Source organism: Penicillium samsonianum, assembly GCF_028829775.1.
Source record: "Penicillium samsonianum strain IBT 33392 chromosome Unknown utg000007l_segment0_segment0, whole genome shotgun sequence".
NCBI lineage: Eukaryota > Fungi > Ascomycota > Eurotiomycetes > Eurotiales > Aspergillaceae > Penicillium > Penicillium samsonianum.
The window spans coordinates 3,123,990-3,149,989 of record NW_026643265.1 but is presented as its reverse complement, the minus strand read 5'-3'; the positions used below and the strand labels follow the sequence as shown (position 1 = coordinate 3,149,989).

General features: G+C 49.3%; 14 protein-coding genes across 14 annotated transcripts; 5 read left to right on the top strand and 9 right to left on the bottom strand.

Annotated features, from left to right (window-relative positions):
* Positions 1 to 367: 367 nt before the first annotated feature.
* On the bottom strand, positions 368 to 1,954 carry N7471_012073 (uncharacterized protein; the record flags this gene model as incomplete). Its single annotated transcript, XM_057284792.1, has 2 exons — positions 368 to 898; positions 965 to 1,954. The coding sequence occupies 2 exons, from the start codon at positions 1,952 to 1,954 to the stop codon at positions 368 to 370; spliced, it is 1,521 nt and encodes a 506-aa protein (XP_057131058.1).
* A 225-nt stretch (positions 1,955 to 2,179) lies between these two features.
* Positions 2,180 to 2,932, top strand: N7471_012072 (snoRNA-binding rRNA-processing protein IMP3; the record flags this gene model as incomplete). The annotated part of the gene is made up of 3 exons (XM_057284791.1): positions 2,180 to 2,211; positions 2,324 to 2,684; positions 2,759 to 2,932. 3 exons carry the CDS (start codon positions 2,180 to 2,182, stop codon positions 2,930 to 2,932), a joined length of 567 nt encoding a protein of 188 aa, XP_057131057.1.
* A 2,857-nt stretch (positions 2,933 to 5,789) lies between these two features.
* On the top strand, positions 5,790 to 6,621 carry N7471_012071 (uncharacterized protein; the record flags this gene model as incomplete). The annotated part of the gene is made up of 2 exons (XM_057284790.1): positions 5,790 to 6,115; positions 6,252 to 6,621. The coding sequence occupies 2 exons, from the start codon at positions 5,790 to 5,792 to the stop codon at positions 6,619 to 6,621; spliced, it is 696 nt and encodes a 231-aa protein (XP_057131056.1).
* Positions 6,622 to 7,780: 1,159 nt separating this feature from the next.
* N7471_012070 (uncharacterized protein) lies at positions 7,781 to 7,984 on the bottom strand (the record flags this gene model as incomplete). Its single annotated transcript, XM_057284789.1, has 1 exon — positions 7,781 to 7,984. The coding sequence occupies one exon, from the start codon at positions 7,982 to 7,984 to the stop codon at positions 7,781 to 7,783; it is 204 nt and encodes a 67-aa protein (XP_057131055.1).
* Positions 7,985 to 8,499: 515 nt separating this feature from the next.
* N7471_012069 (uncharacterized protein) lies at positions 8,500 to 9,528 on the bottom strand (the record flags this gene model as incomplete). Its single annotated transcript, XM_057284788.1, has 1 exon — positions 8,500 to 9,528. One exon carries the CDS (start codon positions 9,526 to 9,528, stop codon positions 8,500 to 8,502), a length of 1,029 nt encoding a protein of 342 aa, XP_057131054.1.
* Positions 9,529 to 10,221: 693 nt separating this feature from the next.
* On the bottom strand, positions 10,222 to 12,276 carry N7471_012068 (allantoate permease family MFS transporter; the record flags this gene model as incomplete). The annotated part of the gene is made up of 7 exons (XM_057284787.1): positions 10,222 to 10,327; positions 10,392 to 10,572; positions 10,633 to 10,981; positions 11,042 to 11,461; positions 11,519 to 11,724; positions 11,803 to 11,898; positions 12,024 to 12,276. The coding sequence occupies 7 exons, from the start codon at positions 12,274 to 12,276 to the stop codon at positions 10,276 to 10,278; spliced, it is 1,557 nt and encodes a 518-aa protein (XP_057131053.1). The 3' UTR covers positions 10,222 to 10,275.
* Positions 12,277 to 13,114: 838 nt separating this feature from the next.
* Positions 13,115 to 14,428, bottom strand: pyrG (orotidine-5'-phosphate decarboxylase pyrG). The gene is made up of 2 exons (XM_057284786.1): positions 14,123 to 14,428; positions 13,115 to 14,063 (listed from the first exon to the last, which is right to left on the bottom strand). The coding sequence occupies exons 1-2, from the start codon at positions 14,277 to 14,279 to the stop codon at positions 13,390 to 13,392; spliced, it is 831 nt and encodes a 276-aa protein (XP_057131052.1). The 5' UTR covers positions 14,280 to 14,428; the 3' UTR covers positions 13,115 to 13,389.
* Positions 14,429 to 14,604: 176 nt separating this feature from the next.
* On the bottom strand, positions 14,605 to 15,244 carry N7471_012066 (MAPEG family protein; the record flags this gene model as incomplete). The annotated part of the gene is made up of 3 exons (XM_057284785.1): positions 14,605 to 14,892; positions 15,008 to 15,143; positions 15,213 to 15,244. The coding sequence occupies 3 exons, from the start codon at positions 15,242 to 15,244 to the stop codon at positions 14,605 to 14,607; spliced, it is 456 nt and encodes a 151-aa protein (XP_057131051.1).
* Positions 15,245 to 15,578: 334 nt separating this feature from the next.
* Positions 15,579 to 17,331, bottom strand: N7471_012065 (putative diacylglycerol O-acyltransferase (DgaT); the record flags this gene model as incomplete). Its single annotated transcript, XM_057284784.1, has 5 exons — positions 15,579 to 15,602; positions 15,705 to 15,889; positions 15,944 to 16,940; positions 17,000 to 17,040; positions 17,094 to 17,331. 5 exons carry the CDS (start codon positions 17,329 to 17,331, stop codon positions 15,579 to 15,581), a joined length of 1,485 nt encoding a protein of 494 aa, XP_057131050.1.
* A 444-nt stretch (positions 17,332 to 17,775) lies between these two features.
* On the top strand, positions 17,776 to 19,792 carry N7471_012064 (WD40 repeat domain-containing protein; the record flags this gene model as incomplete). Its single annotated transcript, XM_057284783.1, has 4 exons — positions 17,776 to 17,860; positions 17,945 to 18,066; positions 18,123 to 18,323; positions 18,386 to 19,792. 4 exons carry the CDS (start codon positions 17,776 to 17,778, stop codon positions 19,790 to 19,792), a joined length of 1,815 nt encoding a protein of 604 aa, XP_057131049.1.
* A 286-nt stretch (positions 19,793 to 20,078) lies between these two features.
* Positions 20,079 to 20,671, bottom strand: N7471_012063 (uncharacterized protein; the record flags this gene model as incomplete). Its single annotated transcript, XM_057284782.1, has 2 exons — positions 20,268 to 20,671; positions 20,079 to 20,199 (listed from the first exon to the last, which is right to left on the bottom strand). Exons 1-2 carry the CDS (start codon positions 20,555 to 20,557, stop codon positions 20,079 to 20,081), a joined length of 411 nt encoding a protein of 136 aa, XP_057131048.1. The 5' UTR covers positions 20,558 to 20,671.
* Positions 20,672 to 20,867: 196 nt separating this feature from the next.
* On the top strand, positions 20,868 to 23,101 carry pex8 (putative peroxisomal membrane protein Pex17; the record flags this gene model as incomplete). The annotated part of the gene is made up of 4 exons (XM_057284781.1): positions 20,868 to 20,941; positions 21,008 to 22,005; positions 22,060 to 22,508; positions 22,559 to 23,101. The coding sequence occupies 4 exons, from the start codon at positions 20,868 to 20,870 to the stop codon at positions 23,099 to 23,101; spliced, it is 2,064 nt and encodes a 687-aa protein (XP_057131047.1).
* A 190-nt stretch (positions 23,102 to 23,291) lies between these two features.
* On the bottom strand, positions 23,292 to 24,249 carry N7471_012061 (protein-S-isoprenylcysteine carboxyl O-methyltransferase; the record flags this gene model as incomplete). Its single annotated transcript, XM_057284780.1, has 2 exons — positions 23,292 to 23,377; positions 23,439 to 24,249. The coding sequence occupies 2 exons, from the start codon at positions 24,247 to 24,249 to the stop codon at positions 23,292 to 23,294; spliced, it is 897 nt and encodes a 298-aa protein (XP_057131046.1).
* Positions 24,250 to 24,578: 329 nt separating this feature from the next.
* On the top strand, positions 24,579 to 25,373 carry N7471_012060 (sugar O-acetyltransferase; the record flags this gene model as incomplete). Its single annotated transcript, XM_057284779.1, has 3 exons — positions 24,579 to 24,754; positions 24,840 to 25,236; positions 25,296 to 25,373. The coding sequence occupies 3 exons, from the start codon at positions 24,579 to 24,581 to the stop codon at positions 25,371 to 25,373; spliced, it is 651 nt and encodes a 216-aa protein (XP_057131045.1).
* Positions 25,374 to 26,000: the final 627 nt, after the last annotated feature.

Below are 26,000 nucleotides of genomic sequence, written 5' to 3'. Positions count from 1 at the left end.
CTTTTGATACTGCTTTGCGCTGGGCTCTCTTGATTTATTGATCTCACGTCTGACGCCCCGTTACAAGATATGATCATGCTACTTTTTTTTTTCACAGGGCATTTTTCCAGGCTCCTCTTTTATGCTCTTTGAGACTAGATTCGGTGATTAACAGAATACATACGGAACTTTTCTCCATAGCCTACATCCAAGAGAATTTAAGATTTGATAAATGAGGTACTTCAATATTAATTCATCCGAGTCGTCCTTTGCGAATAGAAAGCATCCATTCCGACAGATTAATAGCAGCAAAATGCTGTGCTTGCAATAAAAATAGCTCATCAAAACACTAGACCTTCCATTCGTTATTCATTATATTCATCAACATCTACCGGGTAGGCCCAGAAGGGAAATATCCCCGTAGGCCCTGACCAGGAACTACACAAACAGACAACTTTGGTTCAGCCCCGGACCGCTCATGGTGCCATGCACGCTCGCGCAGGGCCAAGTAAACCGAGCGGAACGGCTGGAGGTCGCCAGGCAGCCGAGCAGGCGGTTTACGAGGATCGAAGCCCAGCTGCTGGAGTTGCGCCTCACACCAATGCAGGGTGTCTGGCGGTAGATATTGCTCTGTGTCGTAGTCGGCGTGATTTTGTTGCATGGCCTGCAGCGTTGGGACGTCAGTTGCGAGGCCGAAGTTCTCTACGCCCTTGGGCGGGTGGTGGTAGTTCATATAGGGTTTTCCGGGGGTGCGCTCTGGGTGGTCTGCTTGTTTGCGGATGTTGTGCATGTTCCAGGTTTGGACGTAGGATTTGATGTGTGAGCGGAGAGTGGGCATGTAGATTGCGAAGAGGGCGACTTGTTCGGGGATTACGGTTGATGAGAAAAGGCCTTCGTTGTGAAGTCCGCGGAAATAGTTCTAGTTGAGGTTAGTAATTTGCGATTGGATGTAGGAAGAATCTGTGGAAGTTGAAAATTGACTAACATGGTATAGTGTTACTACTGATTTAGCAAGCTGGGCCCACCAGGATTCAATCCGGTGGGTATCTGCGGCTCGTCCAGGTGCACAGCACTGCTCACGCTGGACATCCGGCTCAGTGACGCGGCGGAGTGCAAAGTGAGCATCGGCTAGGAGAGGAACCTCCGACTCAAGGTCGGAACGAAGAGTGCGTGGTTGGCGGTTTTTAGAAGCAACGGTCTCAAGGTGATTTTTGAGAACGCCCACGGCTGTGTGCGCATCCACGCCAACATGAATCCAGAGAACATATCGAGAATAAGCATCAAGCTCGGCGTGAATGCGGAACCCGAAATTGGCTAGCTTTGAGTACCCATTCACGTGCCAGGTCAGATTAGGCCCGGCTAGAATCTTTGGCGGGGGAGGACGCCTGGGCACATCGCTCGTGCGGCGTTCCACTGTATCCGGGCGCAGCATGCGGTAGACACTATAGAGACGATCTCGGGCAAAGACGTGCCCCTTGCTTCGGAAGTGGTTGTGCAGTAGTTCCTTTCCATACCCCTCAATGGTCCCCTTGTCCATTTCCTCGGTCAGAGCATCAAGGATCTCCTGGACCTGTGCTTGTTGTTGTGTAGGTGAGTCAAGGCGGAGGCGGATTCCGAGCTTGTGACGGAGTCTGCGGAGCGTACGGTGGGAGACCTCGTAGCCCTCGTCGTGTAGAACGGTAACGATCTCTTGGTCGGACAAACCCACGTCGAAGAAAAGGTTTTTGATGCGGGCGTGCAGCGCTTCATTGTTGGAGGAATTGTTTTCCGTCTTTTTCTTAACGCCCCATAGCTGTAGGCGTTTGGTCAGAGTACGCGCCGAGATCTGAATATCATGCTGCCTCTTCAGGTGCTTGCAAATGTCGTCACTCTTCATTTTCTTTTCGAACAGGCCGATGATCTCGGCTTTGTACGGCTCTATATCCACCCGAGGACGACCCGACATCTTACTTGGCGTACCAGCTGTATTCTCCATTTTGCAAATTCAGAACAAACAATGTTGATAAGAATTAACCGTGGAGAGATGATGGCAGCAGCTGGGGAAATACGGGCGGTGTGTCGAGACCTACCGGCAGAAATCGACCGCCTTGATTTTTTTGTTATCGCAGCGACTCTTCTCAAGAAATAACGTCCTCGCTCTGCCTAGTCACTCTCGATCTTTTTTTCGGTTTAACACCAGCCAGCCGAATCAATCGCCACAATGGTCCGCGAGCTCAAGCACCACGAGAAGAAGTACGTCTGCACCTATAATTCCCCCCGCAGAAATCTCAACCCGATTCATCCAACATCTTCAAAGCTTCACGATACCACAGAATATCAATAGCTAATACTAAACCCCCCGCAGACTTCTCCGGAAGGTCGACTTCCACAACTACAAGTCGGACGGCAATCACCGCGAACATGAAATCCGCCAACGATACCTCCTCCAAGACCCAATGGATTACCGCAAATACAACGCGCTCTGCGGTTCTCTGCGCCAGCTCGCCCACAAGCTCTCCCAACTGGACCCGGACGCAGACCCGCTGCGCAAGAAGCTCGAATCCGAGCTACTGGAGAAGCTGTGGCGCATGGGAATCCTGAAGCAGTCCCGCGAGCAGGGCGCCGGTCTGTCCAAGGTCGAGCGCGAGGTTACAGTTTCCGCGCTGTGCCGTCGCCGATTGGCTGTCTTCATGGTGCGCTCTGGCATGGTTGAGACTATTAAGGCTGTAAGTTGCGGTGTGAGGATTTGGTTTGGGGTGGATGTATGCAATGGAATGCTGACTTTTTTTCTTTCTGGTAGGCTACTACTTTCATTGAGCAGGGCCATGTCCGTGTTGGTACAGAGGTCGTCAATGATCCTGCTTTCTTGGTTACCCGCAACATGGAGGACTTCGTCACCTGGGTTGATTCCAGTAAGATCAAGCGCAACATCTTGCGTTACCGTGAGAAGCTGGATGACTTTGATCTTCTGTGATCGACTCCGCTAAAAAAAGCATTTTGGGTTTTTGTTCTGATATACCCGGCGCTTGTGCATTGTGGCCTGTTTAGGTTTGGCGTATTGATGTTTCATGAAATAATATCTCATGTCCAAGGTTCTCTGGATAACTCAATATGGATATGAATACTATCTGTTCTCTAGAAACGTAGAGAGTAACCCGCTGTACACCTCCAAGCGCTTACTGCATTGTCCACTGAAGAGGCTCAGCTTCTATTCCCCCGAGCTACCAGGACTGATTTGACATTGAAGATTATTCTTTATATAGAAGTAGAATAGTCGGCCGCTTATACGGCCTCTATACTTAATGAGATAGCGCGTAATCAGAATATCGAGTTGTTTGTTAATAATATTATAGAGGTTATAATTACGATTCCACTACGATATCTTCTGCATAGCTTTTTAATATATTGCTTTAGTTTCCCTTGAATGTCTTTTTTAGCTGTCTTCTCAGATGCTTTTTTTGATACACAATATCTATATGACTAGAAGTGCTTATTCAATTAATTATTACACCAAACCGCTAATTGGCAGTAAATTGGCTTTCGGAAATGGCTACACAACATCACATGTGCTTAAAAATATACTACTCCAAGGTTGATCACTGAGCAGTACTCCCCCGGGGCCGCTTATTTTGATTCGTTCGGGAAGTCCCTCTTGGCTACTCTTCAGCCCCTTCAGCCCATCCACCTGAATGCCCTGAACACCACTATTTTACACCTGAATATCCTACAACCCCTCAACCGCTGCCGTGTCCTTTCCTTCCCCTCCCATACTGATTTTTTTCTCATAGGCGTGTTGTTTTGATCACAATCCCCTGGTACTGGGATCAATCTTTGCTGAAAGACCGACTTCGTCGCCTGGATGCTCTGCATCGGTTTGGGATAACCCACGGAGACATACATGATTTGCATTTCGACTTCCCAATGACATTTACGATATAGTTCTATACGACTTCTCCGCGTTATACATGTTCTCTGAAACACAGCCTTTTCGGGTATCGGAAGACCTCGGCCTCTAGGCCGTATATCCAACGGTGAACGTGAACGTGTCCTAGTGCATATCTGGGATCGGTAAGAAAGAAGACTGAATCCCTTATATCATGACTGACATACGTTCAGAGCCCCCTCACGAGATCTTCGTTCATACCTTATAGAATCAAATTCTAGAACTTCTATTGATTATGCACTGCGGCAGACTCTCGATAAAGAGGAGAGGATTGTTAGAGTTAATCATGCTAAAAGTCTCTTATCGCCCAGATAGTCAGTTTCTATTGATCGTATCCTATATTTGAGACGTACATTACTAACTATGCTAGGCTTTTCGATGCCCACCTTAAATTCTATTTTCCCTTTCCTAGAAGCGGTTTGCCCGAAGTCTGACCTATACTAGCCTATTCGTAGAGGTAGGCTTTTATATCACTATAAGTTAGTTTAGGCAGTCTTTCGTGACGACAACAGCCAGCCCCTATCAATCACTTTCGATTATGAGCCGCAATTTGGAACGATCGAGACCACGAAGGACTCCCACTTTATCCTTTACTTAGTGCCAAATTCGTGGATTAGATTATTGAAGACGAATCCTGATTTTTCTCGCTTCTTGTTTTAGCCAACCCCCGGGGGCGGTTATTGGACGAGATGAATTTTTGGAAAGAAGCGGAGAGTAGAGAGACGCTCGGATGAGCAATTTTGTATAATGCAAAGCTAGGCCCTTGTTTCATATGGCATCAATGAGAGCAGAATGTACTAGATTATTACCCGCGGGATGCGTTTTGATAGTACGAAGGATGTTTCGATTGTAAAGAGAATATCGTTCATATTTCAGCCACGATTTCAGATTGCCCGCCTTCACTAATTTCGGTGGAAGATTGCAAAACTACTATCAAAATCGCCAGGGTTCCGACTAATTTGACTTGTAAACGGCGGTATAGAACAATATTTGAACATTTGAACATTTCTATATATAGCATGCGACAGAATAACACAACAGGGTATACTCCGGAGAACACCTGTGAATTGCCATTTTGAGTTAGCCTTGCCCTTTTTGGTTTAGCGCCGTCAACCTCGTATCTTCCGTCGACGCTCGTCCTCCCGCGGGCCATCCCGCTTGTTACTTTTCAGCCGCACACTGCAGTTTGCTGTGACCTCTAGCTTCAACTTTAAGGATATTATTTGGCTCCCTATATAGTATTTATTGTTCTTTTCCAGTGTATTGATTTTACCTATTCAGTCCATTCGATAATTGTCCGATTTGCTCCCTGTCCTTTTCCCTTAATATGACCTTTGTTGATCTTTGCCCGCGCGGGGGAGCTGGCGTGCTCAAGTGGCCCCACGGCCCCAGGGGCTTTGTCCTGGTCTACCTATGTTGTAGGTACCTTCCGCCTTTCCACACGAAGAAAGCGTTTATCCGCGATGGCATTCTTAGTGAGGAGAATGGTAATCCTCGAACAAAGGCGGTTACCTTCAAAGAATTCACAACATACTACTTTCGGAAGCCTAAACTAGAAGGTTATATGTTATGGTAGTCTGCCTAGGAACCTTCGCCAAGGCTGATTCCGCGACGATGATCAATGCCAAGGCACGAATATAGCCCTGCAGGGTCTGTTTGAGCGCAGGGTCCCTCTATTAATGAAACCCCGCTGGGTTTCACCAGTTTTCCTCTTCTGTCTGTTTTTCTTTTTTCTCGCTTCGGTTGACACTCGAAATCCAACATTTCCAATCTAGATCATTACCTCCTTCTGTTCTATTTTCCTTGCCTTTGGTTAATATACATCACGCACGTCTTCTACTCTTCTTAATCAACTTTCGTTTGGGTTTTTGATTCGTTCTTTCCTATCATGGCTGACAGCCTTGATTGGGGTCCCCCCTTCGGATTCGCAGTACGCAGAAATGGCTCCTGCCTCGAAGCACAAGGAGAATGCCACACCGACGCAGGGGTTGATCCTATAACAAAACAAATTATGTACCGATGCTGCCCCAGCGGCTCAAGATGTAGCAACGGAAACATAGGGATGTGTTGTCGGGATCAAAACTGCAAACAGCAAATCAGTAACCCAGCACACTGCGCCAACGAGACCTGGGATCTTTATAGAAACTTTGATGGCGGATATTTCTGTTGTGATCAGGAACAATGGGGGTATAATAGGACTGGGGGAGGGGTTGGGTGTGCGGCACTAGGGGAGCGTCCGGTTGACAGTATCACGCGACTGAACCCAACTTCTTTTGGTAAGATCCAAGTCCTGCTTACTCGGCATGAGCCCAGCTCTGATATAACTAGGCGGGACCCCAACATCGACTAGCTCCCCTACATCGAGCAGCTCACCAACATCGAGCAGCTCCCCTACATCGAGTAGCTCCCCTACATCGAGCAGCTCACCGATATCGAATAGCTCCTCTAGTCCAAATACTGGCGCTATCGCAGGTGGTGTGGTTGGTGGTGTTGCTGGGTTAGCAATAATTGTCGCATTGCTGTGGTACTTCCTGCGTCGTCGGCCACAGAAGCAATCACAAGCGATAACGCCCATCACCGCAGCATCAATGATGCATCACGAGCCTCTCCAGTCCCCGGGCATACTAAACGAGTTAGACGGCCAACGTTCTGTGTCAGAGCTACCTAGCCACAAAGAGAATACTCTCCACGAGTTACCGGCATCTACAAAAGCTCCATGAAAGGGTATTATCTTTATCTTAATATTCTCTGACAGAGCGCTAGATGATGATTTTTGTTGATGATAATATTCACTCATCTAATCGCTCTATTTTGTCTTTAATTTTATTTGATCGAGTGTATTTGGGCAGAGACATGCCTGCTGGCGTCATATTTCAGGTCAACAGGGTATCATCATCGCTATCAAAAGAGTCACACCGAGCCTGATGTACAGCTAGTAGTAGTAGTAGTAGTAGTAGTAGTGGTGGTGGTGGTGGTAGTAAATTCATTTACCCTAACCCCTCGCGAACGATATGCAAGCTACAACAACTGTTTAAATACATGTTTGTTTGATCTTCGGAGATTGTTCCAAACTTCCTGAGCGGTGAACTTTGAGCCTCACCTAGTAAGGCCTGCCGTGGCCTCGTTGCCGTTTGTGATGTTAGGCTGCCTTTATAGCGCGGCTGTAATAGATACGCGAATGAGACGGACAGCAACTGTCCCGCTTTTGGCTACATTTCTGCTAGGAACCGTGAGAACGCTAGTAATGCTGAGTTTAGAAATATGAACAACGATTCTGTTGCAGATGCGGGTTTGTTGCGGGTTCGACTAGCCGGGCGTTTTCTTGTCTCGTTCTCGAGCTGGAATGGTGGTGGTTTATTGTGGAAACGGCGGTGAAGATCTTCTTGTGAGCGTGGGTTTTGTGGGAGTAACTAGTTCGGGTGATGGTCGGTGTCGGTTGGAGAGGTTAGAGAGGTTAGGGAGAGTAGGTTGGTTAAGGTAGTTCCGATTTTGGGTCGAGTATAGCGGACGACGGTTTAGCGCGGGAATCGAGGTTGGTGTTAGAACGATCCTCCACTATAGTAGATACCGTTAGTGTTAATTGGGGTTGAGACTGTATACTGGAGTTGGCGGTAATCGTTTCGAGTTGTTTTCTGTCCGAGGTAGCATGGGGCTAGGAGTTGACTGTCTAGGCGAAGGGGATGCGTTGGTTGAGTGGGGGAATGCGTCGGGGTTTTGAGGTGTTGTTTTAAGTCCGCAGTCTGCCATATGTAGTTGCTGCGCCTCTTCGAAAGGGGTGCGCTTGAAGTTGTATTGCTTTTTGGCCGACTGACAAGCAAAACAGCACGCCAGGTCTCCAACCCCTGAGTGAGGCTAGTAATAGAAGCCATTCTGGGCCAGTCAACGCGGTGTGACGCCAGTGAGCACTTGTCCTTGGAACGAAAAAGCTCTTGCGGCGATGGTGGAGTAGGTGGTCGAAATGAGGAATTCCTCCTGGATGTGGGGTAGCTCGTTCTGGTGGACGGCGAATCTCGAGTATGGCGCGACGTTGAGTCTGGTGATGTATATCCAGACACAGAATCTGGCTATTGGGTCACAACGCATGTTGTTGATTGGTTTACTCCGCCGGATATGAGCTTCGTTTGATTTTCATATCTGCAAGTCTGAACGTGAATCTTGTAATTTTTCTTCGTCTGTCTACTCCAAAGTCGGCGGCACCTCGACTAGGAACTGCATAAAAGTGTATGGAGTTAGAGCAGTTGATTATGCCAAAGATAGCATCACTAGAGCCAAAATATGTACCGTATGAGGCTATGTACAGCGTTCCAATAATAATAAGGGTATCTCAGTCTTTAAAAAATGACAGGAGCAATGCAACGAATGCAGAAGGGACTGGAGATAAGACTAGGCTGGAGAGTGAGCCTCCCGCCAAGAAGGGACACGTTGAACGGCGGGATGGGAACCACTGGATGCAAATGCAAATCATCACTCGGGGATCATGGTATCATAGGGAAATCAGTTGAGATAGTGTAGTTTTGCGAGCAGCACCTGTGCTAGGCTCTGTGTGGTGACAAGGTGATAGTGATAAATGTTGGAGAATCCAAATCGAAACCAAGAATTTAGGCATTAGGAAGAGGAGATGACTTCGAACGGAGACACGTCCACCGTTTTCGAGAGCCATCATGGGAATTTGTGGAGGTCGGCGTTTTGCCCAGGAAGTCCAAGAGCTGGGCCTGCGGTTTTCCCTGATGAGAATCCGATTCTGGCTCTTCATCTTCGGGGATATCCATACGAAACCGACGCACGCTGCCTTCGCGCTCAGTCTTGCCTTCTTCGAAGAACGGGGTGCGCGAATCACGGGGCTGGAAGCAGCGAGGCGCGACGCGGCGCCAGAGGCCCCGGACACCACTGCTTGCCCGGTCGATCTTCTCGTACTCACGCCGCCGGGTATCGGGTGAGGTCCATTCCATTACTGTCGCCGGGACGTAGATGGACGAGGACGAGGGGCTGTGGTGGTGATTGGTGGGCAAGGTGTTTGATCGATCTCTTGATGTGATGAAATGGGGTGCGCTCGTCGAGGTGGGAGAAGTCGACTCTGGCTCGAAGCGGAAGCTGGAATATGAAGGTGCGATCGGAGACGAAGGTGCCGAGCTGCCTTTATCTGTTGATGTGCGGCTCTCACGCTGAGATCTATATGTAGCTGACGCTGTTCGGTGTAGAGAAGGTCTTGTCTCGGTCGAAGATCTGTTTGATCCATCTCCTTGGAACAGACGACATGACTCCCGGTGTAGGGCTAGTAGTGACTCGCGCCTGTCCTGCATGGAACTGCGAGCTGAGGTGACAGGTACGATGGCAGCGTTGGGCACAGCCCGGCGCGGTGAGTGAAAGGAACTGCGACGGCTGTTGGGTCGCGATCGCACGGTGCTGCGGGATGCCGAGCGAGAGTGACTGACTGAAGTAGATGTCGATGTTTGTGATTCTCGACGATCTTGCGATTTGGGCTCATTTCCCGGTGGATCGATCCTTTTGACCTTGGCCATCTCAGATGGGGATATAGGCGACTCGCATCCCTTGAGCTCTGTGATGACGGGCTCGCACTTGGAAATAGCCAGAGATGGCTGAAGGGCCAGACATGTGACGGAGGCCATTTCCCGTCAGCGGGAAACTTTGATCATAGGCAAATATAGGCAGGTGCCCTGATCAGATGTATATCGAGATGTTCATGTGGATAAGATTAGGGTTAATATGTATTAAAACGAGAGTTCAACTCCATCTTGAATATAACTTGAAAAGGAATGAAACACAAAGAAAATAAAGGTAAAATAAAACCCGACAAGCAGATGTCTTTCCTTTTATTTTCAATATGCGCACACCGCTCCTCATCTATTTTAGCGGAGTGGGGGGGGCGTCTAAAGTGTCTGGCCATGATCGTCCTATGAAGGCGTCTACCCTGCAGTGACTTGCGGTTACAAATGCAGGGGCTTTATTCAAATGTAAGAGAGTATGGGGTAATATGCTATGGTATTTTATAGTCTGCCCTGTGCTAATAATATAGTAACCTATAAGGAAAACCAAACCATTCACGTTCACATGGTCACATTGTCAATGCAGAAACCCTGTTTGGACGATCATATAGTATTTGGTAAAAAATAGAGGTCACACTAACTACACTAACTACACTAACTACACTAATTAGGAAGTACAGGAGTACACTAAGCCTATGATAGACATTGCATCCTGCATGTGTGTGTTGGGACACCGCTAAACGCTAGTCTCAACGAGATATACGAAATGACGAAAAAAAACAAATATTTCATAAAGAGAAATAGAATACGGAGTACGGAGTACCTCAATACATTTGTCCATACATACATAATAGTCTTCAACTTTATAATTTAAAGAGAATAAAGGAACTCGGGGTTCTCCCGATCTGTCAAATCAAGGAACCTGCAGCGAAGAGTTAGCAAAAGTTAGTAAAGTGGGCTACTAAACGCCGTCATAAATCACTCACTCTTGATTCTCTAGTCTCACATACTCTGGTCGAGCAGTAAAAAGAATCTTTTTCTGGTTCTCACGGCGATACCACATCCAGACCCCGACAAGCAGGAACAGACACACACCCCAGCAGACGATAACTGTCACCTCGGCGGGGACATAGCGGGGGGCATCCTTCGGACGGAAGGTTTGTGGGCCTGGATTGTGTTAGCGTGCTCGTCACGTTTTACCCCTTCTTGATTTTCTCAGGTACTCACCGATAATATTTCCAACACAATATCCAATCAGATACAAAGCCGCCACAGTCGTCTTTTTAGTATATCCCGCAACGTTGGAAGAAATCAGCGACAGCAATGCCACAAAAGGTGTCGGACTGGCTTGTGTGAGATAGTAGCCAATCAAACGACCGACGTTGTTTGATAGGGGCAGGGCGACAATGAGCAGCATTCCCACGATTGCAGCGACCAGCCCACCCAAACTGGCGAGGATGCGCTGTCCGGTGATATGTCCGACATAGCCGTTAAGCAATAATGCGACGATTTCCACTGCGCCGCCGGGGACACCCAGAATTAGACTCTCTTTCTCGTTGTATCCGAAACTTGTAATCTGGTGGACTGATTAGCATGCTTGGAATCTTCAAGTTCTTATAAGCTATCATCAACATACCAGCTGACTAAAGAAATTGGAAATACCCCCATTCGGAATATCAGCAATCAAAGCATAAAAGAAGAAAGCCCAGGTCATCGGATCCAAAAGCGCCTCCTTGACCTGATATAGCTTGAAGTGCTTATTTCCAATGCCCTGCTGGTTAACCCGCACACGGGCAACAGCCAAAATTCGATCTTCTTCATTTAACCACCGTGCATTGAGTTGATTGTCTGGTACAATCCAGAGAAATACCAGTCCCAGACAGATGGTGAGGAGGCCAGTGACGAGGAAAACAATCTTCCATGGATCGATGGAGGACCCGTGTTTCTCGGCACCGACGGCGATGCCATACGCGACTACTCCGCCGAAGATCTGGCCCACGCCGTTGAAGCTGAACCAGATGTTGACGCGGCTGCCTTGTTCTTTTTTTGTGTACCACTGTTTGGGAGTTAGCTCGACTCGTTGTATATAGCTTATAGCTTATGGTTTCTGTACCTGGGAAGTTAGAAGTGCAAAGCCTGGTGTCACAGCTGCTTCGAATACACCGAGCATAAAGCGGATAGCGATAGCCCCGGAGTAATTGTTGACAGCGGCAAAACAGCTGAGAATCACTCCCCATATCAAGATGCAGGCTGCAGAGTATTTTCCTAGTGGGAGGCGCTGGAGGAGGCGGTTGGTCGGGTATTCCCAGGCGAGATAACCTATGCAGAAGAGCTATTAGGCTTAATGTCCCCGGAGAAGAACCAAATTGAAGGGAGAAAAGCAGAGATGGAACATACCAAAGTAGAACAAACTCCCGAGCCACTGATACTGGTCTCCCTCAAGATCCAGATCCTTCTTAAGACCCATAACACTGGCATACGAGAGAGTGGTTTCTATACATCAGATCACATATTAACACTTTCGGTTGAATAAACAGCCAACGGAACAAAGCATAAAACCAAGATCGCTCATGCTTTGCACCGTTTGGAAATGAAATCGAGGAACGCTATGCACATACTATCCAAATAATTCATGCCATAGATAAAGCACATGATGGGCATCATATGCCAATCAATAATGCTCAACAAGCGGCGATTCGTAGCCTCATCCAGCTCGATAGTTTCACCCTGAAGATCGCCCAAGGCCTTCAGGGCCTCATCGGCGTCGTGTGCATGTTTCTCAATGGTGGGGTCAACATGTTTGATCTTGCCCAGGTCGATGCCGGTGTCCACGCCAGAGGAAATGCCGGTGGCTTTTTCCTCTGAGGCCATGGTGTCGGTTCTATGAGGTTAGTCGTAAAGGGACGGGGCAGTAGAGCAATTAAGATCAAATAAGGCCACACAGAACACGATTAAGCTCTCCCCGAGTTAGCGGTAGATGCAACTATAAGCAATACCAAGGAAATTTATAAGAAAAGACCAAAAGGAAGACTACAAGCGGGCGCGTACAGCTAAATAATGTAAAAAAGAGCAAGGGTGAGAACTCCGCACGCTCGATAGCTATTATAGGACGATCTTAGAACCTAACACTAAGTAGGTTACGTTACTATACCCTGTACCCTGTGCGTTTAAGCAAAGCCGGGTAGCTGCACAAGCACATATGTCTGCTGTTATCTCGAGAGAGTCTCCTCTCCAACTCCTCCTATCACGCAACGCACCACATGCAACACGGCAAGTAAGCTGTGGGTCTCTCCATGATAAGAAGCCGATGTACATACTCTGTATCTGGGGTTGGCGGTTTGTGCTGTATCTCATTGGATGGCCAAGAGAGGGGGGGTGAGGGGAAATGATCGGCGCGAATGGAACTACCCAGGTCTTTTGGCTGGGCATTATGTTTAATTTATTAATATGAAAAGGATATAACGTAGGGCTAGGTACTTGACGGTGTGTGTACGTGCGGGGATGCACATTTAGTAAGGGGATATTACGTCAAGGAAAGGTCGGATATTACAATGTACAACAATCCAAGGTTAGTATCGAGATGCTTACACTTCTAGTTCCGATGTGGATTCCGACGAGTTGAAGCAAAAGTACGGTGTTACTCTTATCTTTGTCCAGGTGGTTTCTCAAGTTTGGAGGTCTCCTTATCAAAGCTAGTACTCCAAATATTCGGATATTCAAAGATTCGCTTTTGATCTCTTGATTCGTCAAAGACGGGGTGAAGCATGCTGTTTGCAGAGTACTTGCATGTATCGTTGGACTTAACCTTGCCCTTGCATCGTCTGTACATGTAGGAAAGCCCTTACATAGCCCTGGAGACTCGTGAACAACGCTGATGTAAGAAACCACCAAGATGCAAAAGGATTATATAGCACGCCATCAAATATATATTTTTCATTATGCATCACCACACATGTACCTACAGTGGAACGTGGACTACACATTCTATTGCGCGCCCACGCGGGCCAGATACGCCTCCCAACCCTGCTGCTGGTACTGCTTAGCGGCCTCAACAGGATCCGCAGCGGCATAGATACCACGACCAGAGATAATAAAGTCGGCACCGCGGCCAATAGCCGACTGCGGCGTCTGATACTGCTGACCGAGCTTATCGCCCTTAGACGACAGGTTGACGCCAGTGGTGAAGACGACGAAGTCCTCGCCCTGGGCGGGCACCTCGGTAGACTCGACCTCGCCCAGCGAGCGGGTTGAGACAAAGCCCAGCACGAAGCTGGGGTACTTGCGTGCGATATCGACGGAGGCGGAGGTGTAGGCGCCCGTTGCAAGGGATCCCTTGGAGGTCATCTCGGCGAGGATGAGGAGGCCCCGCTCGGAGCCGTAGGGGAAGTCAGTGGCCTGGGCGGTTTGCGCGAGGGCCTCGACGATGCCCTCGCCGGGTAGGACGGAGCAGTTGATTATATGGGCCCATTCGGAGATGCGGAGGGTGCCGTTGTGGTACTGTTTCTGGACTGTGTTGCCGATGTCGATGAATTTGCGGTCTTCGAAGATGAGGAAGTTGTGCTTTTGGGCTAGGGCATTCAGGCCGTCGATTGTTGCTTGGCTGAAGTCGGAGAGGATGTCGATGTGTGTTTTGATCACGGCGATGTAGGGGCCAAGGCCTGTGCATGGATTAGTGGGTTGTTTCGTTGGAGGGGTGAGGTGGGTTGGGTTCACTTACGGTCGGCGAGGTCCAGGAGCTCCTTTGTTGTGGTCACATCAGCGGAGACGGTAACATTGCTCTTCTTTTCCTCGGCGACTTGGAAAAGCTTGCGCGCGAGGGGATTGGGGTGCGATTGAGCGCGGGCGCTGTAGGTCAATTGCGACTTGGACGACATGGCGGGGTTGGCGGGGTGAAGAGGCGGTTTATATGTATTTGATACGGGTTTTTGGGGTTTCAAAAGGAGGAAGGTTAATCAAATGACAAATGCCTCTTGAGTACAATTGTCTTTTAAGCTCCAAAGGCAGAATAATAGAAGCAAGTTTCGAGTCGAAGACCATCGGGGAACTTTTTCTGCCACAGTGGACCCCACCGGTCTAATCTTCTGAGGCTGGAACTGACTGTGGCGCATAATAGGCGCATAATACGTTGCATTGGATATAGAAATACATAACACATTTTCAATTTCGAGACATTTTGGAGGACTTCAAAGCTTCAAGCGCTTAGAAAGAAAGCAGTGGCCATCCAACACCGTAGACACTCAATCCAAAGAGAGCAGCCTGCACAAACCAGAAGAACGAACCGATCATGCGGCCCTTACCCTGCGCCTTGCCCGAGTACACATAGCCGTAAAGGAACAGAGCGCGGAAGAAAACCCACAGAGCGCCCAGACCAGCAGCCCACTCAGGGTACTTCAGACCGGCGACCAGGGTGAAGAGCATTGTCTGCGAGGAATTTTCGAGGAAGTTGGTGTGGGCGCGCTGAGCGCAGTTGAACTTCTCAGCTTTGGCCTATAACCAGTTTTTAGTAGGTGCCTTCTAGTACTTCATAGGAAGTACATATGTATGTTTCCGCTGAATATGGTGGCTTGCGATGGCCAGGTGATAGATGGGGAATTAGACGCACGTTTTCCTTGCATAGCTCCATGGAGGCATAGCTGTGGGGGTAGGGCACCTTGGCCTCCTTGCGCAGGCTGCCAGTGATACAGCCGTGGATGAAGCCCAAGACGGGGATGGCGCCGAGCGCGACGCCAATGACGGCACTGGGAAATAATGTTAGCCCCGGATTTCAGGGAAGCTTAAAGGTTGAGTTGGGGAGTGGCAGGACCTACCCGTAGTTGCCAGGAACAATGAATGCGACCATTATGATAAGAGAATCAGGAGAAATGAGGTGAGATAGTAGCTTGGTGTTGTGATTTCACCTCCTTATGGGGCTCCTTTATACGTAATTGGAGGTTCGGGGTTCACAAGCTCCGGGCTCCCGTCGGTGCAATCAATTTAGCCGTTCCGGGGTCTTCTAAGGTTTGCAGTTGTGATATAGTTGGCCTTTCGGAGTATTGAGAATGGCCTCAGGTAGACAAGGAATTTTCGAGATCCTTTGTTCACGCTGGTTTATCATGGAATTGACAGCCCTGGAGTTCTAATGAGAACATTGAAGGCAACAAGCTGACGTCATGCAAGGGATGTTTTCTAGCATTTCACGAATAAATGTTCAAAGAGAGCTATAAGTCCCAGCATATGTCAAGAGAAATGCGATACACAAAGCGGCTAAATGTCGGATGTTGAAAACTTCATGCTGCCATGTTCGGCACCATTCTACTTACACTCCCGTACTTGGCCTGCCAAGCGAAGAAGTACAGGAGCGCTCCAAGTGGTTGTCCGACCAGACAAAAGCTGACCCAGAAGATGCAGTTTCCAATAACCCTGCCTTCAGGCCCGCGCATATTATCCAACGGTGCGGTGAGGCTAATTAACGGCAGCTGGAACATCATTCCAAAGAACGCGACACCTGGGCTTGATTAGCCTTTGAGCTGTGACGAGAGAGAGAGTGTGAAAGACATACCAATGAAATTATGTGTGGGAATGCCCACGAGCATTTCGTGAAGAATTGCGGAGAGCGTGAAAACCATTCCACTCGCAGCCAGAGGACTCCATCCACGACCCACCAGCGGCGAGTAGACATGTCTCTTCATGAACAAGTAGACAGGCCGGTTCCAAGATCGCCAATACATACCCAGACTGGAGCTATTCCACCAATCGGTATAGAACTCGCGGTCTCCAAACCGCATGACCTCGGCCAAAGCGTTCAAAAGCGCTTGGAACAATGCAAAGAAGCCAGCAAGCCAAATAATCAACGAGATAGTGGATAGCTTCATCACACGCTCCAAAATCGAGGCGATGTCCATTACTGCGATCTTATCAATCGAGTTGCGCAACACCGGTGCAGCATACTGCGCAGACAGAAGCCAAATGAACATTGCTAGGCCAACGAACTCTGCAAGGCGCTTTGCAACAAATGACCACCGGATGGATGCTGTGCGCGGATAAACAGGCTGATACACCAGCGTCGGCGCCAGCCAGAAGTACGCCAGGTTATTGATGGTAATATTCTGTGGGTAGGGGCATGAGGAGTAAATTTCAGGCAAGCCCGGGTCTGCGGAGGGATTGAGCAGAGCGAGACGGAGGTCACGGTTTGTGAAGGCATAAGAGCAGTTCTTCAACCATACGATGATCGCGTGCAGCTGGCATATTGTCCCAATGCCTGGGTGGTGGATGTAGAAATACACCACGAAGCTGGTTACTGCGAGGCATAGCGTGGCATTGAGCGTGTGTAGGAAAGCAGTGTATGGCCAGGTAGACTGGAAGACCTTCTGGTCGTGCTCTTTCTCCTTTTCCGTCTTCTTCTGACGACCCACTGTTTGCTTGGCTGCAGTAGCGGCTGAGAGCTCAATGATGTATGCCACGAGCAAATGACATGGAACCGAGGCAAACAATATAGACCCCAGAACAACGTCTTGCCTGCGGTAGTCATGGCATTTAATACAGATTAACACGCCATACTATGATGTGTTTATTAGTTTGCAACTCGAAATAGTAATTGAACTTTTGGATTACCCACTTTCATGAAGTTCTCAATAATCAATCGCAGGTTCATCGCCACTGTCGGAACATTAGCCGTTTCCATATGTATACAATTCTTTAGCAATCCCTACCGAGTACCAACACCATGAGATTTCGAAACCCCAGGAAGTTGGGGAGCACGTCAGCCTCTCGACTGAGGCTGGAATGACGAGCTTCTGAGTGATATGCAGCTACATGGCGATATTTACTGCGTTTCTTTGCAGTTGAAGTTGATGGCGGAGAGACCTCGGCCTCATTCTGGGCTCCTTTCCTCGAATTGAGCTGCGATTCCTCGCGGGCGCTCGTAATTGCTCCAGTGCGAGTAGTCATCTTAACAGCCCTACGACCTCGGTAGTGTGAGAGATCAAAAGGTCTTCGAGTCGAGCTCCGATTAAACCGGAACACCGACGTGGAGCAATGCGAAGATTAGAGCAACAACCAGGCCGCACAATTATGACAGAGAAGAAGAGAAGAAGAGAAAAACAAGGCAAAAGACAAAAGCACCAGAAACAAGATGATTTAATACTGGCCATGGCGGGGGCAGAGGCATCATAGCGCAAGCTTGCAGATAAAACCCGCAGGGGCCAATCAGCGTCACATGCGCTCAAGGGACGGATCCTGCGCTCCGAAGAGCTTCGACTCTCTCCGCATCTTTTGTTTTTAGCCTTGGACCGGTCCGATTCAGTATTCGATCAGTATTTGAAACTTCAATTGCCTTTGCTCATGTTCGCGAACCGACAGCCTTGATCCTGTATATCTTTTCAACCGGTCGCGATGGCCTACTACGAGGACAATGGAGGTGAAGGTCCAGGGCGGTTTGGCAAGAATTTCGATGGTCCAGTCGGACCTCGCAGACCACGTATGTTTGCTTGCTTTGAAATGACCTTTGACTGAGCCTCTGCTTGTTTATAGCCCGACTGACAACCGTTACTCTTACTCTCAGGTCTCGTCACGGATTATGGCTCTTCAATGGTACAATGGATGAGAACACGGCAACCGAAATACAAAGGAGGACATCCACATCGATTGGAGACGGAACGACCGAGCCCCAGCTTCGCGGTCGATGTATGTGTCGCTTGAACTGTACTGGCCTGGCGAATAAAGAGACTGACTTGCGACAGGTTCTTCCCCCGATGGCGCGGCCCTATTCTGCCGTTGATACAATCCCCGTCCGACACCTTCACCAGTCGATCGGAAAATCAAAGAAACCCATCGTCGTGGTGCGATGGACTCCCGAGGGAAGGCGGCTGCTGACCGGTGGTCATACGGGAGAGTTTATGCTTTGGAATGGAACGGCGTTCAATTTCGAGACGGTTATGGATGTGCGTATTTACAGCTTCTATGGATTGCACCCTTGCTAATCTGAGATGTTCTTCCGGGACAGGCGCACTATGATCAAATACAGGCTGGTGTTACGTCCTTGGCATGGGCCCATAGCCAGGATTGGCTGGTCTCTGGTGGACAAAGAGGTGATATCAAATACTGGCGACCCAACTTCAACAACGTCGAGACGATAGATGACGCCCACCACGACGCAGTCCGCGATCTGGCCTGGGCACCCAGTGATACTAAATTCCTTTCAGCGTCCGATGACACAACCTTAAAAATTTTCGACTTTGCAACCCGAACGGCTGACGCTACACTGACCGGACACAACTGGGATGTCAAGTCTTGCGACTGGCACCCGACCAAGGGTCTGATTGTTTCTGGATCGAAGGACCACCAGGTCAAATTCTGGGATCCGCGCACTGGTCGTTGCCTGACGACCCTTCACAGCCACAAAAACACCGTCACATCGACGCGATTCTCGCGTGTGAACAGCAACCTCCTTGCTACTTCGTCGCGAGACCAGACTGCCAGAGTATTCGATTTGCGGATGATGCGTGATATTTGCATTCTGCGAGGCCATGACAAGCCGATTTCTTCTCTGACATGGCACCCGATTCACAGTAACCTTATTTCGACTGGTGCTGAGGATGGTTCTCTCTATCATTATCTACTTGATGAGCCGCACCTGCCGGCTGGCCAGATTCCCACCGTGGCACCTTACGACAGCCCGGACCCGGCCAATACTCCGCCGCAGGTGATCTACCCGGCACATCGTGTACAGTATGCGCACGGTGCTACAATTTGGTCACTAGACTGGCACCCACTGGGCCATATCTTGGCTTCTGGATCTAAGGATAACTTCACTCGATTCTGGTCGCGGACTCGGCCTGGCGAGACTAGCTATATGAAAGACCGATTCCACATCGGCGAAGAGGCCGCAGAAGCCCAGGGAACATGGAACCGCGGGTTTGGCCGGAAACAAATGCGTGAGGACGAGGAGCAAGAAATGCAGGACGAAGCTGACAGCCTGGTCGATCAACGACGACCAGGTGGCCCTGCTCTGCCGGGTATTCAAAGTGCGCCGCCGGCCGGCCCTCAGCCCGATGCTCCAGGGTTGCTACCTGGTATTGGCAGTGCTCAGCCTCGGCAGCCAGGGATGGATGGCGGCGCTATGGGTGGGATGGATCCGGGCCGTTTGGCTGCACTTATGTCCACTCACCCCTCATCACAGTCGAGTACCCCCACACCTGGAATGCATGGGTTCCCCATGCCGCAGGGTATGACCGGAACACCACCCATGAATATGGATCTAGCACAATTGCAAAAGCAACTCCAGGGTTTCCCCATGCCACAGAATCTCAACCTCCAAGCTTTGGCGAACAACCCTGGTTTCCCTGGTGGATTTGGTGGCCTGCCTGGTTTGCAAGGCGGTGGTATGCCCGATGGCAATCGGAGACAGTGATGAAAAATGGACATCTGATTTGAAATGCACGTTGAATCGGCTTGGCATTGGCGCAAAGGACATAGCATGGCTACTTTGATGCGGGGCGACGGCGTTATATGAGATATCAAATCCCATTTGTATCATATGAAATTTTCGGGCGTTTTGAAGTCTCCTGGTTATTTGTCGACGAGACTGTTTGCGTAGGGTGGTTGGACATATTCCGAATTCGTAGTTGCCCCCCACATAGAAAATTGCTATATTCTGTAGGTAGTATGGTCGAAGGCAGTAGCAGCCGGGATACCATTCAAAGGCCACCTTGCATGGGGAAGCTGGTTACAATAAGAAGCATAACATTGACACCACCCCATATCATCGGTAGCCAAGTTGACATCCTGAAATTGCCTGCTTCATACACCGCGCCGAGGCTATCCACCACAGAAGCGTCAGCTACCTAATCATTTCGGGGAGGTCAAGTGTCAAGCAACCAACTTACACAAGTCCAATTATACTCCCGGCTATAAGCGACTGAAACGCTGCAACAAAAATGTACACCAACGGCACAATCCATATCACATTCCAGTTACGGAAATGAGTCAATACCGCGCACCCAGCAACAGTGAGATGTGTCGCGCCGTAGAATATCAGCGTCCAGAAAAGTGTGAAGCGCCAGATGTCCTTCGTGTAGAATAGGTAGTATGCTTGTTCATGATGCGCCGGCAAGGGATCGTACAATGACGGAAAGGCAGGTACTTCGTAGTTAATCGGGACGCGATTGCTAGCCATGGAGAGGTAGCTGCGCCGGTTCAGCTGCAGCGAAGATCAATCATCGAAGCATGACACGTGAATAGGGAACTCATGCAGTCACCTTGACCGTATATGTATTGCACGCTTATCAACAAAAAAGGCAAGTCTGGAGACTTCCGGAGATGACGATGCTTGTTTGCACTGTTTGGCTCCGCTTCATTGGTCAGCTGTACGTGGACGCCCCCGTATTTGGCTGGAGTCGGACCTCGGCTTCTCCGCGGTTGATCATCTCATTCCCTGGGCGATGTAGAGCCTCTTGTCTGGGAGCATCCCTATCACCAGTCTTGAAATGGCCACGGAACGATCTCTGGCTACGCTGCTGCGGTCGCTGCAGGCGACTTCCAGCTTCCAAGATGCCGCTTCGTAAGTGCCACATACCCCCAATCTGATTGGAAGGGTCAATGTTAGGCTAACGACAGACCAATTCAGTCTTCTTCCCACAGCTACCAGTTTCCTGTCAATGTTGGGGAATCCTCTGAATCTGACGCTCCTTTCTTCACAACTCCTCACTGCGCCTTCGCTCTGGAGCCACCCGGTCGACCTCCAATCATGTCGCAAGATACTCAGCGTCTTCAACACCGCCGCCATCGCTGTCTTGCAGAATGATACTACCGACGAACCACGGATTCCGTACGGGCGAAATAGGAAGATTGAGTACGAGGCGTGGGTTAAGGCGGTCGCTGAAGGAGCGGATGATAAGTCCCCGCGGTGGAGGCATACGCTTCTGCTAGGCGGAATCTTGATGGGATTCGAGGGACAAAACCGACGGGGCTTACCACGGCATATTCGGGTGAAACTCGAGTCGGCGCTTGCGAGAGCGGCGCAATTAGCGCTGGAGGAGCTTGGCCCCGAGACTGGGGTTGATGGACAGTGCATCACTATGGTCTTGAATTACACTTTTGAGCTTCTGTCGGATCTCGAGAGAAGCAAGCTGGATTATGATCGCTTGCTCCCCACGATGATTCAGTCGGCATACTTGTCTTCGGAAGGCCTCGAGGGTGGCTATTTCTTGGGATCTATTGATCAAGATGTTGTTGAGGCTCCCGGGAAGCAGTTTCGCTGGTCGGCCAACTCCCCCACATTTGCTATTGTCTCAGCGGTAGCCGCTCGCCCGCTTGTGTCCACGCTAGGGCCTTTGTCTCGTCTCATCGCGCATTCTGTTGATAATGTTCGGGATCCGAGAATTGTTGCGCAGACTGTTGATTACCTGGCGGATTTCGTTCGGACGCTCATGGTTCAATGGCGCCAGAATAAACTGTCTGAGATTGATGCTGCGGAAGAAGCAGAGTTCCTGGATGCTGAATCCCGGGAGATTACACTTCCCGCCCTCTGGAAGGTGTTGCGAAATTGCTTGTATTCGGTGGTTATTACCCTTCGGGCTGTGCTGGGGAGAACTATCAATGACCCGGCTCTTGCTGCCAACAGTAGTAAGTTGCAGATGAGTCGTGATGTTTGTTTTGTACTAACTATGCTACTTCCAGGTGCTCCATATCTATCCATGCAATGTCTCCACATACTTCGCAACATGTATTTCATCTCTTCTCGGATTGGCCAGAATGCCTCATCGCAGCAGACGTTCGTGATGTTGGCAGCCATAGACATCCTTTCACAATACCCCGTTCTTGCCGAGAACTTCCTGCGAAGCATTAAGCCAAGCGATATTGGCCAAATTCCTGCTCACCCAGTTGAACGATGTTTGGATCTTTTCTTCTTGAATGCGGCAGAGCATTTCCCTCTTGTCATATCCTCCGAGATGAACGAGGAACTATTATTGTCCGCCGCTTTCCCATATCTCGCAGCCGGTGCTAATAGTCTTCTGTTGGAGATTTTCGAAGCTGCTCACAGCCTGGTGCTTGTTGTCTTCGCTATTCCCCACAACTCGGAATTAGCTGCCAAACACCTGCCTTTCTATATCGAAAATCTTTTTGCCGTGAGTTCCATCCCTGCTATTATACGAAAGTTGGTTCTAATCGTTAACAGGTTTTCCCCAATAACCTTTCCGCGCGCCAATTCCGTCTTGCTTTCAAGACTGTCATCCAAATTACAGCACCTCCTTCTCCCCTAGCAAATAGCCAGCCCCTTCTCCCTTCCATCTTGCTGGAAGTTGTTCACGACCGTGCTTTAAACGCTTCCTCTACACCGATCCCTCCGCAGGGTCCAAATCCAGACATGAGCCAGAGTCCACCTGTCTCCGAACAGGCTGTCTTGACCCTTGCTCTCCTCGATTCACTTTCATTCCTCCGAGTCGAGGATCTGAAAGAATGGCTCCCCTTAGCAGCACAATTGATCAACACAATTTCCGACCGCAATATGAGACATGCTTGTATTGATCGTTTCTGGGAAGCCCTAGCCGGCGGCGAGATGGATGTTGATCGATCCCACTGCTGTGTTACATGGTGGAGCACTGAAGGTGGGCGTGAGCTTGTCCTTTTCGGCGCCGAGACCGCCCCAAACGAGTCAGATGAGAGTGGACCTTACATGAGTGGCGCGGTTGGAGGAGTCGCGCCCGAAAGTAAGCTATAATGATGCCAATATAAATAGCTTACAGTATTGAAGCTACTACGCCTATGGGTGTGATCACGCCTTATACAATATACCAGACTTCTAATCGATCAAGTCTAGCTCTAGCTCCATACATTTTCACATATACTGATATGAATGGTTTCTTTGTATTTACTCGATTCAATATCCTTGATGCTGTAACGTTTTCCAACTAAATTCCCGGGATACCAACCGGGGTAGCTTTTCTGTACTGAACATACTCGTCGCCAAAGAAGGAGATCAAGTAAGCTTCTTCGCCTGTAGCCGCATAAACCAGTTAGCAAGATATCCAATACACAAAAACCGACGGACAACTTACGCTTAATCCGGCTCGAGAAGAACCGCCACAGCACTAGGGCATATCCAACAAAGCAAACCATATTCCCCAGCACCAGCTGTGTTCCCAGACCCCACCAGAAGAATCCAAAGTAGCTCGGATGTCGCAGATACCGATAAAGACCAGTATTAACCAAAACATGACCCTCCTGATGCTGACTCTGCACATGGTGATTGAAGTTGCTAGCAGCCTGCGCCATAGAAATAGTCCGAATAACCTGTCCGATCAACAGAAGCACAAAGCCTCCGACAAGCAGCAGCGAGACCGAGTTTCCGAAAAACGGCTCCGTCACAGTAACCATCCGCCCAGCAGCAGTCTGCCCGGGCCAGAAAACATGCGACACAAGGCACTCCACAATGGCAGAGCCGTGCGCAATATTATACGCCCATCCGTTCGATGATAGCAGGAACGCGGAGACAGTCGCATACCGCGTGTTGTACTGCGCCGTCACCCAGAACTCCAGGAAGTGGAACAGGCTCAGCGATGCGACGAAGAAGGGCACGCGCCACAGTGGAGTTTGGTACACGGTGCTTAGGAATAATGCCAGGCTTGATGATAGCCCGAGGCTGGTTCCGAGGAGCATTGCGCGCAGCGAGATCCCCGCTAGCGACATCTTGCCGTCTGGGTAGATTGAGGTATCGGGGTTGGGCGCGTCGGTCGACGCATCAGAGGGAGAGGAGGAGGATGCGTTGCTGTTGGTTCGGTCGTGGATTGGAGGTCTGGGTGTGTGGGTGAAGTTCGGGGCTTTGTTTGGCTCTGCGCCGGAGGTTGTTGCGAATGTGTTGGAGTACATTGTCAAAGTGGGGTGTTGGAGGAAACAGACTTCTTGGGGTGTTTATTCGGTGCGAGGATCGGGCATTTTCGAGTGAATTAGTGGAATTTAAATAGTGTGTGCTGGTGAGTGGGTGTCGGGTTTCATTGTCTGAGAACAATCTGAAGACAGTTGTATTGTTTTGTTATCGGCACCCGCGGACCTTTTCCCCGACATGACGCTGGGGGACAGTCCACCCCGGGCCCACATGGCCTTGGCTTTAGGGCTCTGAGACCTCTACGTGTCTTGAATTACAAGCTGGTGCCTGGCTTCGTTGTTTCTCCTCTTTTCGCTTTTTGTATGCGATAGCTATGACCATCACAGCTATGTCGGAAGCTACTGAGAAAGAGAAGATGCTTCGCGGGGAGCTCTACCACGCCTTCACCCCGGACTTGATAGCTGCTCGTGCGCGCTGCAAGTGGGCCTGTAATCGATTCAATAAGTCGGACGAGGTGCCCCGTCGGCGTCTCGTTGAAATGTGGAGAGAGTGAGTGATGCGGTCAGTCTGAGGCTTGGGTTTACTTCAATTTAGAAACATTACTATTTATACTTCATACTAAACCATCATATAGTATCGCCGACGACAAGACCCCTCTGCCACCAAAGCTGGATGACCCCGCAGCTGATGAAGCTCTCTTTGAGAAGGAACCCTGGGTCGAATCTCCTGTCCATATAGACTACGGGTTTAACGTCAAGCTTGGAGCAGGCGTCTTCGTCAACTTTAACTGTGTCTTCGTCGACACATGTCCCATCACAGTTGGGGCTCGTACTTTGTTTGGCCCCAATGTTAGCTTGTTCTCTGGGACTCATCCGCTTGACCCTGCCCTGCGTAATGGCACTGAGGGCCCTGAGACTGGCAAGCCGATTGTTATCGGGGAGGACTGCTGGCTCGGCGGGAATGTGACTGTACTTCCTGGCGTCACTATTGGCAGAGGCGTGACTATTGGAGCTGGGAGTGTGGTTACCAAGGTATGTTGTATGCACCTTCTTATAACTTGATTGTACAATCATGCTGACTGTAGCTCCAGGATGTGCCCGCCTTTCATGTGGCTGCGGGAAACCCAGCTAGGATCATTCGTCGAATTGAAACGACAATGAAAGAGTGATTGACTCTATGTTATTCATTGAGTGATATATATTATAGAGGTACAGAACTTCCTGGTGAGTTGCATATATGGGATATTGGGGGAACAATGAGACTGCGTCTATGTTACATGAACGTCATGCATGCCTGGCCCAAACAACGATATAGAAATGATAAATAACTAAAACTTCTAAAACTTGGACAAATTGAACAGGATTGGTTAGACAATAGACAATGAATGCCAAGAGTCCAGACTCGATGCATAAGACCGCATAAGGGGCTGTGCATTTTTGGGCGCTTTATATTCGCCTTATATATAGCTGGAGTAATAGTGAAGATAGGCAGTCACGTTTGCTACAAACTTCACAGTAATTATGTGCATTATTTTTCTTTTCTTTCTATGTAAACTGCAATATGACAATGTGCAATGCAAATAAGCGACAGTAAATCCCCAGAAGCTTGTGTCGTTGTTAAAAAGAGATCATCCTGTTGGCTCTCTCCACAGAACAACGTCACTGATCCTGGCGCGTCCCCAAAAAAAGCTGTCGACCGCTTTATCTTTTTTTGAGGACTTACCTTTACTTCTCTCCCACTCAATCCTTTTTCTTAAACTCACAACCTTATTTCTCTTCAACCTTCATTATTGCAT